Here is a 17,612-nt window from a genome sequence, read left to right as displayed (position 1 = left end):
AAGCAATTTTAACATATTTGAAACAAATGAAAAAGAAAAGAAGTCTCCACAAAGAAACAAATTCTCAGCAAGAAAATAAAATATATAAGAAGAACCAAATAGAAATGTTAGGACTGAATAATAGAATAACCAATATAGAAAGCGCAGTGGATGGACTCAACAGCAGAACCTAGGGAGGAGAGAAAAGAATCAGTGAACTTGAAGACGGAATAACACTGATTAGACTGGGGGAAAAGGAACAGAGTCTAAGGCACCTTTGAGACAAAAGGTGATGTTTATGTCACCAAATTCCCAGGAGAGGAGAAAGAGGGCAGAGCAGAAACGACTCAGAGAAATAATGGCTAACACATCCCCAAATTTGGCAAAGGACACACATCTAAAGATTCAGGAAGATAAGTTAACCCCAAACATGATAAATTCAAAGAAGTATACACCAAAACATATCATAGTCAAACTTTTGAAAACTAAAGTCAAAGGAAAAATCTTGAAAGCAGCAAGAGAGAAATGATATACATATATACACATGTATCTATACATAGACACACACACCCATATATATGTGTGTGTGTGTGTGTGTGTGTGTGTATATATACTATATATATATTCTATAGGAGAAAAGCAACTAGGACAACAGCAGATTTTTTTTTCTTATCAGAAACCATGAAGACCAGAAGGAATTGCCATAATATTTTGTAAGTGCTGAAAAAAAAATAACTATCAATCCAGAATTCTATATCAAGGAAAAATATCCTTCAGAAATGAAGAAGGGGAAATCAAAACATTTTCATATGAGGAAAACTAAGAGAATTTATGCCAAGCAGACATATCCTGAAAGAATGGCTAAATAAAGTGTTTTTTTGTTTGTTTGTTTTTGGTTTTGGTGTTTTGAAATGGAGTCTCGCTCTGTCACCCAAGCTGGAGAGTGCAGTGGCCCAATCTCGGCTCACTGCAACTTCCGCCTCCCAGGTTCAAGCAATTCTCTGCCTCAGCCTCCTGAGTGGCTGGGATTACAGGCACCTGCCACCACGCCAGGCTAATTTTTGTATTATTAGTAGAGACAGGGTTTGTCTCTGCTTGGCCAGGCTGGTCTTGAACTCCTGACCTCATGATCCACCCTCCTCAGCCTCCCAAAGTGCTGGGATTACAGGCGTGAGCCACCGCAGCTGGTCCCTAAGAAAGTTTTTTTTTTTTAAAAGAAAAGAAATGGTAAAAAGAGAAACATTGGAACATCAAGAAGAAAGAAAGAACAATAGAAAGGGTAAATATCTGAGTAAATAAATTCATTTTCATTCTCCTTTCAAGTCTTCTAAACTATGTTTCAATGTTGAAGCAAAAATCATAAAATTGCCTGATGTGGTTCTAAATGTATATAGAGATAATATTTAAGACAAGTGTATTATAAACAAAGGAGAATAAAAGGTGGTAAGCTTTCTACACTTCACTAGAACTGGTAACATTTCAACACTAATAAACTGTGATAAGTTATGTATATACAAGGTAATACCTACAGAAACTGTTAGAAAAAGCTATACAAACAGATAATTTTAAAAAAGTTACAGGTATATCAAAATTGAATTCTAAAAAATGTTCGGGTAACCCACATGAAGGCAAGAGAAAGAGAACAATAATTGAAAAACAGAAAATAAAAACTAAAATATCAGAGTTAAGCCCTAACACATCGATAATTATGTAAAGTGTAAATGTTCTAAATACACCAATTAGAAGACAGAGATTGATGGAATATACGACAAAACATTACCCAGCTATATGCTGTCTACAAGAAGTGCACATCAAATATAATGATATAGTTTGGTTATAAGTAAAAGGAAGGAAAAATATATAGCATGCAAACATTAATCAAAAGAAAGCAGAAATGGCTATCTTAATGTCAGGTAAAGTACACTTTAGAGCAAAGAAAATTTACCAGAGACATAGAAGGGCATTATATAAAAGTGAAGGATAAATCCTCCAAGAAGACATGGCAACCCTAAATGTATCTATACCAAGCATACTATAAAATACGTTAAACAAACTCTGACAGAACTGAAAGGAGAAATAGCCAAATCCACAATTGTACTTGGAGACTGTAACACCGCTCTCAACAGTTGTTAGAACGACTAGACAGAAATTCAGCAAGGACGTAGAAGAAATCAACAATATCATCAATCATTCTCTTCAAATACCCATGGAACATATGCCAAGATAGACTATACCCAGGGCCATAAAACAACACTCAACAAATTGAAAAGAATTAAAGTCATTCAAAATATGTTATCTGACCACAGTGGAATCAAAGTAGAAATCAGTAACAGAAAAATAGCATAAAAAGTTCCAAACATTTGGAAACTAAACAACATACTTCTAAACAATTAATAGGTCAAAGAGGGAGTCTGTATTAGTCTGTTTTCACACTGCTATAAAGAACTGCCTAAGACTGGGTAATTTATGAATAAAAAGGTTTGATTTACTCACAGTTTCACGTGGCTGGGGAGGCATCAGGAAATTTACAATCATGGCAGAACGCGAAGGGGAAGCAAGGACCTTCTTCCCATGGCAGCAGGAGAGACAGAGAACAAGGGGGGAACTGCCAAGCACTTTTAAACCATCAGATCTCCTGGGAACTCACTGACTGTCATGAGAACAGCATGGGGGAAACCGCTCCCATGATCCAATCACCTCTCACCGGGTCCCTCCCTTGACATGTGGGGATTACAATTCGAGATGAGATTTGGGTGGAGACTTAGAGACAAACCATATCAGAGTTTTAAGGGAAATTTTAAAAATACACTGAAATGAATGAAAACTAAAATACACCATATGAAAATTTGTGAGACACAGCTAAAGTATTGATGAGAGGGAAATTTATAGCATTAAATGCTTACATTAGAAAAGTCTCAAATCAATAATTTCTTACCTGAAGAACCTAGAAAAAGAAGAGCAGAAAAAAACCCAAAGCAAGCAAGATGAAGGAAATAATAAAGAGCAGAAATCAATACAGTTGAAAACAGGAAAAAAAATCAACAAAAAGAAAGGTAGTTATTTTAAAAGATCAATCAAATTTACAGAGAGACTGACAAAAAAAAAGAGAGGGAGAAAGACACAACCACCAATATCAGGAATGAAACAGGATATCACTACAGACCCTGCAGACATCAAAAGTATAATAAGAGGATACTACGAACAATTCTATACACATAAATCTGACAACTTACATGAAATGGACCAACCCCTTGAAAAGTATAAACTACCACAATGCATTGAATATTATGATTATTTGAATAGCCCTATAATTATTAACCCGTTTATGCTGGAGGTTGCAAATTTTTTTTTGTGAAAAATCAGACCTTGGTGATGACCTTAAGCAGTAGGACATAAATAACTCCCACAAGCTTAGCGTTCTAATAATGGAACACTAGGCTTAAATGAGTTAAGGGTATTGAATTAGCAACATTAAAACTCCCCGAAAAGAAATCTTCAGGCCCAAATAATTTCACTGAAAAATTCTACCAAACATTTGAGGAAGAATTGATACCACATTTATACAATCTCTTTCAGAAAATATAAGAGGAGGGAACATTTCCCAATTTATTTTACGAAACTGGTATCCTGATACCAAAAGAAGATAAATACAGTACAACAAACAAAAAACCAAACCAACTATAGACCAGTGGCCCTCACAAAAATAGATGGAAAAAATACTGAACTACATATTAGCAGGTAGAATTAAGCAATATATGAAAAGAATTATACACCATGACCAACTGGGGCTCATTTCAGGGATGCAAGGCTGGTTCAATATCTGAAAATCAATCAATGTAGTCCACCACATTAACAGACTAAAGAAAAAAATAACATGATTACATTAATTGATACAGTAAAAACATTTGACAAAATTGAACATCCATTCATGATAAAATCTCTTATTGAACCAGTACCAGAAGGGAACTTACTTGACTTGATAAAGAACATCTACAAAAAGCTTATAGTTAACATCATATTTAAAGGTGAAAGACTATAATTGAGTTTTGTACGTTAATCTTTTATATTGCAACCTTGCTGAATTCATGTATTCTAGGAGTTTTTGGAGTTGTAGATTTGCTACTATTTTCTACATACATAATCATTTCATGAAAGTAGGGATCATTTAATTTTTTTCTTTCTGATCTGTATCCCTTTTATTCCCTTTTCTTGCCTTAATGCACTGGCCAGAACTCCAATACTGTGTTAAACAGAGTGGTAAGAGTAGGTATCCTCTTATTCCTGATCTTAGGGGGAAAGCATTCAGTCTTTCACCTTTAAATAAGATGTTAGCTATAAGCTTTTTGTAGATGTTCCGTATCAGGTCGAGCAAGTTCCTTTCTGGTCCTAGTTCTCTAAGAGATTTTATCATGAATGGATGTTGAATTTTGCCAAATGCTTTTACTGTATTGATTAATATAATCATGTTTTTTTTTCTTTGTTAATGTGGTGGATTGCATTGTCTTCACACCTATCAAAATGGTTACAATAAAAAAAAGTGACACCACCAAATGCTGGCAAAGATGCATAGAAACTGGATTATACATATATTGCTGACAGGAATTAAAATGGTACAGTCACTCTGGAAAACATTTTAGCAGTTTCTTAAAAAACCAAACATACAACTATGGTGTGACCTAGAAATTTCATTCCTGGGCATTTTCTTCCAGTAAGTGAAAACATAGGTTCACACAAAAACCTGTACACAAATGTTCACAGTAGCTTTATTTTTAATAGCTCAAAACTGGAAACAACCCGGATGTCCTTTGATGGGTAAACAATGAAAGAAACTGATACCTAGCACCATGGAATATCACTCAGCAATAAAAAGGAAAGAACTGTTGATACATGCAACAATTTGGATAAATCTCCATCCGGAGAATTATGCTATTTGAAAAAAGCCAGACCCTGCATCATACATGCAATATGATTTCATGTATATAATATTCCTGAAGCAATAGAATTATTGAAATAGAGAACAGATTTGTGGTTGCCCAGGAGTTAAGAAGGGGGTGAAGTGGGTGTGGTTATAAAAGGGCAGCATGAGGGATCCTGGTGGTGATGGAATGTTCCGTATCTTGACTGTATCAATGTCAGTATCCTGGTTGTGATATTGTACTATAGTTTTGGAAAATGCTACCATTGGGGGAAGATGGGTACATATGAGATCTCTGTACTACTTCTTACAACTGGATGTTAATCTTCAGTTATCCCAAAATAAGTACAATTTAATTTAAAAAAAGAACTTAAGAACCAAGAAGTGCTCTTTCTTCTGGGTTCTAACCACTCTTCCCACAAAGGCAGAGGGTATAAAGAGCTGTCAGGCTTCCAGAACTGAGGGAAAGGATGGTGGGGGAGAAAGGCAGGAGATACAAAAACAAAAACAAAAACAAAAACAAAACAAAACAAAACACCTCCTCGCTATCTTGTACCCCAAACATTACTGTGCTGCACATAAAATGGAAAACGAGGGCCAGAGAGATGGTGACTAGGGAGAAGGTAAAGAGAGGAGCCCAGTGTGTGTGCACACAGAGAGAGTGGTACGTGGAGGGCCCAGGGAAAGCAAAATGCACCGCAGAGTTCATAGGGATTAGGATTCCATGCAAAGAGCAAAGCAGCCTGAGGGCCCACGGGCCCCTGCCTCTGACCACAAGGACAGTACTCATGTTCAAGTTCACCAGATTTTTCCAGAGGGGTTGTGGGCATTGGGCAAAGCATCCCCAGGGTGATCCCCAAATCTAATAAGAGCTACCATTTAGCCAACACCCTCTGTGTGCCAGGCGCCAGCCCATCTGCTTTACCGCCCATCCCCTTGGTCCTGCCCACAGTGCAGACTGCTATCTTCATATAGACGAGGAAGCCCAGGCCCCAGGAGACAGCAGCCGTGGTAGGTCAAGGGCAGGCCTCTTGCCCTGGACCACTTGCCTTTCCTGCCTGGATGCTCTTGTCCCTAAAGGCCTTCATTCTCCTACTGAAGGAGGGAGGCATTGGCCCAGCCCCTTTCCAGAGCAAGAAAATCACATTCAGTCTTGAGAGCTCGGGAGGTATTTCTGGGCCAATTAAATCAGAGAGGCTGTTAGTGCTAATGTGTAATTGGTTTTAAAATCAGCAGACATGCCTAGCTCTGGATGACAATACGTAAATAGCAAAATGCCCCCATCCTGAGTGGTTCTTGTAAACCATGACCATGGCCTTCTGCAGCTGTAGCCGCCTTCTGTCAGTTCCCTCCTTGCAAGCAGTGGCTCAGCTCTAATTGACTGTCGGGGATAAATATTTACGGGACTGTGTAAACGAAAAGCATCTGCCTCTGAGGTCTGGTCACAGGCTCTTCACGGCAGCACCCAGGAAAGCCAGAGGGCTGGGGGGCTCTCCAAGCTGGCCATTCTTTTCCTACAAATTGACAAGTGCTGTAGTCTCCCAGACTCGGGGCTGAATGTCTAATTAAATTTCCAGACCAGGATAACGGGTTGGCTCCTCCTGGGTTCAGGAAGGCCACAGCTTGGAGGCGGTGGGGAGGGAGGTCCTAATAGGGTGTGCAGGCTCCCTCTGAGGCCCCAAGCCTGTCTTCAGAATCCCACCTGGCCTCCCTGGCACTGCAGGTCTCAGGCTGGCTAGGCAGATGCTCCCTTCCAGTGTCAGATCCTGCTTCACCCCCGGCCACCCCTAAAGGAGACAGACATAGCCTCTTCCTCGGTTCAGTGGGAATAAAATCCCACCTCGCAGGTGTAACAAAAGACAGAAGGTGCCCAGGAAAGAGCAAGCCAGAGGGGGACCTGGATGCTCTGCTAATATCCGAGTAAGCAGGTCCCAGCCTGGGCTGCACATGAAAACGCCAGAGTGCTATAAAAATAGATTCCTTGGCCCCACTCTGTCCCTCTAGAAAAGCACTGGGGCCCGGGAATCTGTTTTATTTTGTTTTATTAAGGAATGCTCTAGACAATCCTGATGTCATCATCCAACCCCAGTCTGCAATTAGGGCTGAGTCACACTGGCCTCAGCACACCTGGCTTTAGCTTCAAGTTCCTCTGTGGACGTGGCCTCCCAGCCCCTCAGGACTCTGTCTGAATTGCTGCTTTGGTTTAGCCTGTGTATCCTGGTGCTTTGGGCCCCCAGAGGACACTGGTAGTGGCCTGTGGATGATCAGGCCACCTTCGTTGATGTCAGTGCACACACTCCTGCACCGTGTCTGAGCCCATGTCTGAGCTGGAGCTGAGAGGTGCGGCAGGCAGCCCTGCTCCCCTGCGCGTGGGCTGTGCCACCCTGGCAGTCCCTGGAACCCTGTGGGCCTCATGCCCTCAGTGTCGTGGCAGAGGGTGAGGCTAAGCAGCCTGGGGCTCACAGGAGGGAGTCATCCTGGTTGGGGGCAGGGTGGAGGCTCAAGGGCAGTGTCTTGAAGGAGAGAGGTTGATAAAATGGAGGGTCGGGGTGGAAAAGCCCCTGCCCCAGGCCTCAGTTGACCACATGAGAATCCGGGGAAGTGTTTCATCTGAGCGCAGGCTCCTTGGTCTAGACCTCCACCAGGCTGAGAGGAGCTCAGCTTGGCCAAGGCTGCCTGCCAGCGAGTGCTTGCCTGGACTCTGTGCCCATGAGCACTGTCCCTGTACCCAGGCTCCAGGAAGTGGGGGCAGGATCTTAGGGCTTCAGCTGAGAGGGTTGGGAGCTATGCTCCCCTAAAATAGCTCAACCCATTCCGTGGAGTTAATCAGGATACTGCTGTGGGTGAGAAAGCACCTCAGCCCCAACAGCCACACTAGGCAACCACCCTGGGGGCTCCCTGGCTCCCCCATCACCCCACTCCCCAGGCCATGTGTCCTCTACGCGCATGCAGTCCTCACACTTGTCCTTTACTCCTTCTGGAGCGCTTCATGCCTGTCTCAGACGGGCCATTCCCCTGCATGGCTAAACTCTTCTGTAGGTGTCTGCCCAGCTTTGCCTCAACTGCAATGTGGCACTTCCCGAGGGGTGCTCCCCTGAGGTGCCCGCTCCCCTGCCACCCTCTCAAGCATGCTGTTGTTTTCCTTCACACTCATGCACCCCAGGGCCAGGTGGGGTAGACAGCTTCCTTCTCCCTGTTCCTGCTTCTAAACAACTCCCCCTCCCTCATCCCACTTTGTTTTGGAGCTGGAGCTGTTAGGTTTTACCCCCCCATCACCATCATCCCCCTTGTTTCTGTGCTGCGCCAATATCTTCCTAGGTCCCCATCATGAATATCTGGGCTCTCAGTTCACCTGCTTCCCCCATGCTACTGGAATCATCGTTATGGTAGTATGAGCATCCATGTGGACGCCCAGTCTCCATCCTCCTCTCCAAACTCCTCCATCTCCACACCTTTGACAGTCTCACCCCTGCACCCATGGCCAGTATCATATCTGGGAACTTCTCTCTACCATGAGCCCACCACCTCTAAAGTCTCAGTTTCAAGCATCCCACACTCTGACCACATTCCTGGCTTTCTAGTTCACATCCTCTGATACCCACTGAACACATCTCATGTCACTGAGACGGCCAAACCCCTTGGCCCTGCTATGCTCTCACCATCTGTCATTTACCCTGTCTGTCACTTCATTCCTCTTATGGGCCAAATTGTGTCGTTCCAAAATTCCTTTGTTGAAGTCCTAACTCCCAGAAGCTCAGAATGTAACTGTATTTGGAGATGGGACCTTTAAAGAGACAATTAAGTTACACGAGGCCATTTGGGTGAAGCCTAATCCCATATGACTGGTCACCTTATAAGAAGAGATTAGGATGCAGATACGCACAGAGGCAAGACCACATGAAGACACACAGAGAAGGTGGCATCGACAAGCCAAGGAGAGAGGTGTCAGGAGAAACCCACCTGCTAAACTGTAAGATAGCAAGTGTCTGTTGTTGAAGCCTCCCAGTCTGTGGTACTTTGTTACGGCTGCCTGAGCAGACTTGAACCTGCTGAGCAGACTTGAACACACTTCCTTACTCAGCTCAGATTCCAGCATGACCGTTCTCAGCCACACCTTCACCGTCCCTACCAGTTACACTCACCAACTCTGGCTGAACCTGAGGAGCTGAGCATTGGTGGGGAAGATCACATAACAATGTTAATTAGCCTCTCCTAAAATGTATCACTTTGAACCTTCATATATGAGCTCAACACAGTCCATAAATCTTATCAAGTTTTTCAAGTCTTCTTTCCCACTTTCCAGGAGGCTATTTCACACAGTCGATTTCATCTTCAACATCCAACTGCCCACCTCTTATCTCAAGGTTGTGATCTGAGACCAGGAGGTACCAGTTGGGAGCCTCTGCATGCTCCTACCTCTGCTGCCTCAGGCCTAAGCTTTCCACTTCACCCTGTACCAACCAAAGGCCTCTTATTTTCTGAGTTCTATCTCCTTTTGCCTTTGTAAGAATTCCACCCCTCCACTCATCTCCTATCTCTTCAACAATTTCTTTACTAAATTCCTTCCATACATTTGTCTCTCCTCCTAAAAACACCTCCCTTGACCCTCATCCTCTTTCAGCAACTCCCTCATTTTTCTGGTCCTTTTAGTATCAAAATGTCTGAGAAAAAGTCGACCATACTCACTGGTTCAACTCACTGACTGCCTCATCGACAATTTCTTTCTGCTGTTGGATCACTTCTGTCAGTGTGCAAGCATTTGTTTTCCTGCTACTCCAGTCTGACCCTCAGTAAGCCCAGTGACAACTTCAGGGTTGCCAAGCCGGGTCCCCTGTGTCCTGTTCCTCCTCCAGCTCTCCACAGCATTCCATGTGGCTGGCCGTTCCCTCTGTCTTGAATCTTTGTGACTCTTCTGGCTTTCCTTTACTTCATGGGCTACTCTTTCTCAATCCCCTTTGCATCCTTCTCTACCTGACCTCCAGGCTCCCTGTTCTTCTGTTTCTAGATTATCTCACCCAGGTCCATGACTTTAAGGATCATTTATGCGCTGATGTCCCTCAAATTTATAGCTCTGTACTGACCTCTCCCTTGGGCTCCAAACATATATATTAAGCTTGACGTCTCCACCCAGATGACCCAAGCACCTCTAACCCAACATGTGTGGCAATGATTTCTCCATCCTGTACCCACTCCCCGACCCTGTTTCCCATCTTACTAAATGGCACTAACATCCACTTACGGCTTGGATAAAAAGCCCAGGAATTGTTCTCGCTTTCAATGGCCTTGACCTCACTGGTCTCTCCATCTTCACTCTCAACCCTGTCCCAAGCTGCCATACTCTTTCACTTGGAAACCGAAATCATTTTGTAAATGGTCTCTCTGTTTCTGTTCCATAGGCAGGGCTGCTCTGGGGAGGGGGGATCTGTGAAGGATCAGTTTCCTGTTGTGTAGATGACACAGTTGGCGCTAACTGGATTAATCGGATTACCCAAGGGGAGGCACATGTGTCCCCTCCTTTCTGTCGCATTTCCCTCAGAAACAGCACTTCCATTCAGAAAGCCAGATCAAGTGCCATTAACAAATCAATTCTGATCCACAGCCCAAGTGCTCAGACCTTGGGGCAATCCAGCCAGCCCTGAAGGGCGTGTCTTGGGCCTGGCCTGCTAATAAAGTGGAAACTATGCTGGAGGCAGAGGCGATTATTTTGATGCCTGTCTCTGTCCCTGAAGGGGAGAAGAGTGGGATTTGATTACACCGTGGTCTCCCGAGGGAATTAACTCACTGCGGAATGCTAAGTTATTAATTCTCCAGCACGAGGTTAGGTCCAGGAGGGCAGTCAGCTCTCACACCCCTCTTTGGCTCCTACAGCCCCCTATTTATGACAGCATTCAGGAGGTGCCCAATAATTGGATGAAAGAATAATTAATTGGTAAGTCGGGGAATAAGTCTGGGGCCTGGCATTTTTAATCACCCTTCATTCTTTTATTTAATAAATGTAACTGGGCCCAGACTGTGTTTCTCAGAAATTAAACCAAACAGACAAGGCCCCTGTCCTTCTGACCTTATAGGCAGTGGGTAGGAGGTGGGGGGAAAGGCAGATAATCAGCATTTATCAAACAAATGCAAAGTTGTCCTCAGAGAGTGAGCAACAGAGTCAAGGTAAGCGAACGGGCCACAGTGACAGAGTGTGCGGGAAGGATGCCCAAGGCAGGCCTGAGGCCGGACACCTGGGCTGAGCTCTGCGTGCGGCAAGGAGCCAGCTGGGTCTGGGGGAAGACCCTTCTAGAGAGAGACCAGAAAATGCAAGTGGCTGTTAGAAAAAATAGGCCCAGTACATCCGGCTCAGGCCACCTTCGCTGGGCAGCTGTTCTCCTCCTCACCCTGGGGGTAAGGTGGGTGTGTCCCTGCTGGGCCTCAGGCTTTGCCCAGGGTTGGTCTGCCTGCCTGGGTACCATCCTTCCCTCCAGCCTTTCTCACTCATGGCATGGGGCTTTGTTCCATTCCCACCTCTTCTAACAGAGCCTTTCACAATCCCACTCGGAAGGGCTCCGTCCCCTCTCTGAAGTCCTGGAGCACGTTTTTGACGCCTGTCTGAAGTGGGTCAGCACTGCATGCACCTGGATGTGAGTCTCCTCCCCATGCCCCCTCTTCCTGTTCCCATCATGGGGCTGCTCTTGGGTAGAGGCCTCAACTCCTTTGTCTCCCATACTCCCTGCGCCGATCCCAGGGCCCTCAGTAACAGATGTGGAGAGTCTGAATAGATTGCCTGACCCAGTAAAATTCTGAGGGGTAAATAAAGACTCACAGAAGTCTTGCTTCTCATCCAGTATCTCTAACATGGGCAAGGAAGGAGAGCATTCCATCAGCTCCTGGAATAGGACCAGCTTTGGATTTGAAAGTAGTTTCCAGAAGGGTGATGAAAAATTTTCAAGAATATTCCTGGCTTTCTTATGGGAATGCTTGGAGACTTTCATCAGAACAGTGCCACAAGATAAGGGACAGCTTGAAGATGAAGAGTCCCAGGATGGAGAGATCAGGTGAAAGAGGTGGTGAACCACTTTCCCAGAGGCAGGCTCCATCCCACACCCCCATTCAGCGACTCCCCCAGCCACTATCAGTGAGCGCCACCCACCAGGAAAACACACCTGCTCACTTGCAGCCAGCCTTCCTCCAGCTAACTCCCCCGCCCCGCCCAGTATTCTCAGACATCCCCAATTCCAGCACTAGTTAGTCCCACCAAGAAAGCCAGATACTGTCAGATGGAACACGAGGGCACAAAAGGTGGCTTCAGTGGCAAGGCACTGTGGCTGGCCGCAGGGCATGCTGTGGGCCCTGAGCTCCCGCACTATGGCTGATGGGGATGAGGCCCTGGCCCAACCCTGGAGGAGGGAAAGCCAAAGGGCACGAGCATGAGATGGGCATGGAGATGTGCTGGGCACTGCGGCTGACCTTTCACGAGGACCGTCCTGGCCTCGGCCCACTCGCTCCTCCCGTCAGACGTCAGCAGGCCAATTGGAGGCAAACGCTCGTCCTCGTTGGAAGCCATTTTGACTATCTTTCTCAACTGAGTGAACAGATCCCCCTCACTGAGACGGCGGAAATTAATGACAACATCCAAGACAAAGAACTGTGGGGTAAACAGGTCAAACATGTCACTTGTTGGGTGGCCCGTGGCACCAGGCCTTCACTCAGCCTTCACAGGTAAGCTTGGGACAGGGATGCTCAGGCCCAAGGTTCCCAAGGTGTTTGGTGGTTCTAGTCTCAGTTTAGGGACCAAGCCAAGGCTGTTGACTGTGCTGGATTCCACGCTGCCCCCAATCAAAGAAGGCAACATTAAACTTAGCCAAAAGAAAATGTGTTTCATGGTTCACGGAATCCATTATGTTTGTGGGGAATGGAATATAAATTGGCACAGCTACTGTTGGAGGGCAGTGTCTATCAAAACTAAAAATGTGCATACCTATGACTAAGCAATTGCACTTATAAATGCATATTTTAGCCTGAGGCTTAGAGAAACGTACCCGTGTGTACCGGAAGACACGAGGAATGTGCCTCTTGGCCTTGTTTGCAACAGCAAAATGGTAGCAAGAGCCTCACTATTCTCCAGAAGGGGAATGGCTAAGTGAAATGTGGTGTATAGGTCTAGGGCATGTCTACCCAGCCATTGAAAAGAGTGAATTAGCAACAGATAGAGCCACAGTGATGGGCCTTAAACACACTGGTGAGTGGAGGAAAAAAGCAAGCCAGCAATCATATGCAGAGGAAGATTAAAATGGAAAACCAACACATACCATGCGTGCATGTGCACCTACGCATGTGTGCATGCGTGTGCACCTTCACATGTATACCTACATGTGCTTTGTATGTCAGCCCTGTGGTTTTGTCATTTTGTAGCTTTGAAGGCTAGAGCCTTGGGCTTTGTGAAGGGTCTATTCCTAGACCCAGGTCAAGATACACTTTTCAGCTGATTGACATGAGTACCTTGTTTTCCCTTCCCCTCCAACCCCCTAGCAGTGTCTGTATGGCCTGGTCTAGTGCAGGGGCCCAGAGCATGTCTGGAAGAGGTGGATACGGTGGCCTGTGGGAGCTGGGAAATACTTGGCTTGACTTTTGAATGAAGATGGGGAAACGTCCTTGGTCTATGGCCAAGGTGTCAGGTGGGCTGCGAGAGCTCCTAGATGGCCTTCAAATCTAGGAACAGAGGTCACAGCTGCCCTCAGATGTCAGGGCTCCACAGAGCTCCCAACTTACTAAAAATGTGAGGAGAGCCCAAGATCACATTGTAGAGCAAGTACCAGGGGAGTCCCTGGGATGGTTGCCAAACTTGGGTTTTAGCAAAGCAAAAACAAAAACAAAACTGTTTGTCAGAGGAAATATTTATGTGAAGCTCAATATATGGAATATATAGTGCAGTGGGCACAGGGAAGAGGTCAGGAGCCCTCATGCTCAGCCTGTCCCCCAGGACCCATGGGTCCTTGTTGGCTCTGTGGAACCCAGTCTGAGGACCTGAGCTGCAGGGGGTAGAGCATGACCTTAGGGCACTGGCCAGACCCAGGAGTCCTTCCCACTCTTGGACAGACCACTTAACTTGTCTGAGTCTCATGTCCTCAACTGTCACACAGAGATCCTAAGGCCCCCTCTGCATGGTCACTGTAAGGATTAAGTGGGATGAATGCATGTTAAGTGCTGAGCCCACAGGCTGACACATGAAAGGTCCTATTTGTCAGTCTGTAACACTGTCTGTCTGTGTGTGGTCTCCAGAAAGGCCGGAGCCTGGGTGACTGCATGGAAAAGAACAGATGTACAGGTGGAGGTCTCGATCATGACCCTCAGTGCATCAGTGCTGAAGTGAGAGTCCAGTGAGGATATTCTCAAACTGACGGCTCTCATTCTTAGAAGGCAACTGGTGGAGAGACATGGGACTGACTGGAAGTAGGGACCTCACTTTGGAGACATGGTGCCCCAGCTCCCTGTGTGACTCAGGGAAGGAGGCTGAGCCCCCTCGGAGAAGGTAATGGACGTGAACGCATGGCCACTGCATGCTCTGTGCCCTCCCTCACCAAGACAAGGGGCTGCTTACCTGATTGCAGCAGGCTACGATGACGTGCTCAGGCTCCGGCATGATGCTGCTGTTCTGAGCCACCAGCGTGTCCTGGGTATGGCCGGGGAGCCGGTAGGAGGAGAAGAGCCCATAGTATTGCTTCATGCAAAGGGGCTGCCCTGACAGCTGGCCTTTGGCACAGTCAGTGGGAATGGAGTGGCTGAAGGAGAGGAGTGGGAAGGGAGGCAGCCACGAGGGGATGGTGGGGGGTGAGGGGAGACAGAGAATGGGTTTTATTGTAACTTGATCAGGCAAAATGGGGCACAGAACCCAGAATTGCATCATCATGGCAGATGCAGAGCTCAATTCTCCACTTTTCAAAGTAGTGGAGGCCCCATTTCCATAACACATGGAGACCCTCAGAGTTTTCTCAAACCTCTGCCTCATGCACGGCATGTGCAAAGCCTGCCAGTTAGCCTTCTGCATCTTTGCTTATGCTGATCTTCTCTCGGCATGCCTTTACCCCAACCCCAGAACTCAACTGTTCTATTCAGAAAACTCCTTCCCCTCCTTCAAGAGCCTACTCCTTTATCATCTCTTTTAGAAGCCTCTTCTGAGGTCAATGCAGGAAGTTCTTTTTCCCTCTGGTCTCAGCATGCCTTGTGCCTATCCTTCCTCTCTCCCTCCCTTTCTTCCATCCATCCACCCATCCATCTATCCATCATCCATCCATATATCCATACATCTACCATACTTCCACCACGAAACATCCATCCCTCCTTCCACCCACCACCCACTCATCTATCCACCATCCACACATCTATCCACCATCCATCCATCTTTCCATCCATCCATCCATCCATCCATCCATCCTTCCTTCCTTCCACTCTTTCAGCCAACAAATATTTGTGAAGCACGTCCTCCGTATAGGCCAGGCACCATTCTGGGATGTGGGGATACAGCAGCAAATAAGACATGCAGCTCCTGCTCTACTGGGGTGCAAGTCCTAGGATGTATAGGTGGGGAGTAGACCACAAGCAGCAAACCAGTGAACAGGAGACTTTCAGGCAGTGAGACAGAGTGTTGGCAGGGACAGGAGGTGGTGACCAGGGGCAGTCTCACTGAGGCAGGTTGATTGAGCTGAGCCCTAAGGGTGAAGTGTCCCAAAGCACTGCAACTCAAAGTATGAGTATTGCACTGAACTGCTGTGACTGACCCATGACTTGGTGTAATGCCTGAACCCAGAAATGTTTGTAGCAATGTGATGGGAGTTTTATGTCTGTTGAATCCTGTAATAAAACACTTGGTCTCATATTTCATACCGTTTTTCTAGTAATCAATTTTTTGTTGTTTTTCACAAATTTTACAAAATGAAAGAAAATATATTGTTTCTTCCCCAGAGGCAGCTTGAGAAGCACTGGTCAAAGGCAGAGAGAAGCCAGTGGGGCTGAGGCCCAGTGAAGACAGGGCCAGAGAGGTGGGCAGGCCAGGTCCTGTGGGGCTCCAGTGGCAGTGGGGAGGAGCTATCGCCTTATTCTTGGTGCAGTGAAAGCCCTTGGGAGGCTTTAGCACGCAGGGGCAGGACTGGGTTTCCATTTTGTTGTTTTACTGACCCTGCTTATATGGGGAGAATGGGCTGAAAGGTGTCACAGGAAGAACAAGGAAGGAGGTTGTGGCAGAGAAGGAACGTGATGTCTTGTGAGGGCAGCAGGGAGGGAGGAGGGAGCTTGGGGACACAGTGGGGAGGGAGAATGACCACATCTGAGCACCATGGGTTACATGAGGGTGCAAGGGAGAAAGCAGAACAAGCACAGGTGACTTCTAGGTTCCCAGACTCACCAACAGGGCATGTGCTGGTGCACTTATGGACATGGCTCGACAAGGTGTGGGAGGAGTTGGGGAACGGGGAGGGAGAGGCGAAGCTCTCCCGGCTCATTTGTAATGACTGAGAGACACCCCGGTGGGGATGGCTGAGGCTTGGGTGAGCGAGTGTGGGACTCAGGGGAAGGGACACAGCTGTATTTTGTGTCTGTTTAAGTGACTGTCTTGCCCAATAGTCTAAGGACATTTTGAGGGGAGGATGAGGCCTTATTTCTCTTCCTCTTCCCAGCATAACTACATTGCAAAGTGAATAAGTAAATTAATTAATTAATTAATTAAAGGTTCAAAACAGGCACTCAGGAAAATGTTCCAGTCTTAAGTCCTTTTCAATCATTGGACATGGGAACCTCCACGTGGATATGCGTGGGTATTCGTGTCTGTGTGAGTGTGCACACACACATGTGAAAGTCTGGGATCAGAAGGAAAGTGAAGTCTCGTGGGGGCAGTCAGTGATGAATGGGCACCAAGTCCCCAGGCCCAGCAAGACAAGGGTGTTTGAAAACAGACAGGACGGTGAGCTAGAGGGGCGAGTTCTGGGAGGAAATAGAATGCTGTCCACGAAGAAGGGAGAGACCAAAGACACACCATGAGGAGACAACAGCCCAGGGCCTAGTGACCCATGGCATTTAGAGAGGAGTGAGCAGAGCGCACAGGAGCGTATGGTACAGAATGCCCTGGACAGCCTGAACTGCTCCACCCTGAGAGTCTGGGAGCTCTGCCTGCCCATCTCCAGAGGGAACAGCCCTACCCTGGAAGGGGCTGTGGGTCTGAGCCTCTGTCCCAAGGCTGGGTAAAGATTGAATTGAGTCAAGTTGAACAAAGAGTGAAGTTTGCCCCTTGCCCCCTCCTTGCTCTGCCACCACCTGGCTCTGTAACCATGGATGAGTTACTTAACCTCTCTGAGCTGCAGCTTCCTCATCTGTGCAAGGGATTCTTCTTTGGGCCTCTCTCTCTCCTTCCAGCTTCGAATGCCCTTATAGTCTCTACCTTGAGAGACTTGGGTCCTCCAGACCCACTTACTCTCCCTGCTGCTCTCAGACACCCTCCTGCTCTCCTAAGCTTGGCCAGGAGAGGGACTTTCTTCCTAAAATCAAAGAGAGCCTGTGGTGCTTGAGCAGCCCTCTCCATCTGTCAGAACAGCCTCATGTCCACTGAGCTTGGTGGGATTGAGGATACAGTCTCCCACTGGAGACACCATTCCTCCAAGTGGCAAAGCAGAACTCCCCATCACCTTACTCTAACAACTCTTCCTTCCCCGCCTTCCTATGTGTTCTCCAGCTTCAAGTGAATTCACTC

At 46.5% G+C, this 17,612-nt stretch overlaps 1 protein-coding gene across 1 annotated transcript in view; it reads right to left on the bottom strand.

Annotated features, from left to right (window-relative positions):
• CHAT (choline O-acetyltransferase) overlaps positions 1-17,612 on the bottom strand; it is a 53,497-nt gene that overhangs the window by 27,672 nt on the left and 8,213 nt on the right. The window contains exons 6-7 of the mRNA XM_003809022.3: positions 14,475-14,655; positions 12,344-12,521 (exon numbers count right to left, since the gene is read on the bottom strand). Of these exons, the coding sequence (XP_003809070.2) occupies positions 12,344-12,521; positions 14,475-14,655 (359 nt within the window). The remainder of the gene's footprint in view (positions 1-12,343; positions 12,522-14,474; positions 14,656-17,612) is intronic.

Source organism: Pan paniscus, chromosome 8 (assembly GCF_029289425.2).
Source record: "Pan paniscus chromosome 8, NHGRI_mPanPan1-v2.0_pri, whole genome shotgun sequence".
In the NCBI taxonomy this organism is placed as follows: Eukaryota; Metazoa; Chordata; class Mammalia; order Primates; family Hominidae; genus Pan; species Pan paniscus.
The sequence above is the reverse complement of the archived record's forward strand: the minus strand, read 5'-3'. Positions and strand labels throughout refer to the sequence as shown.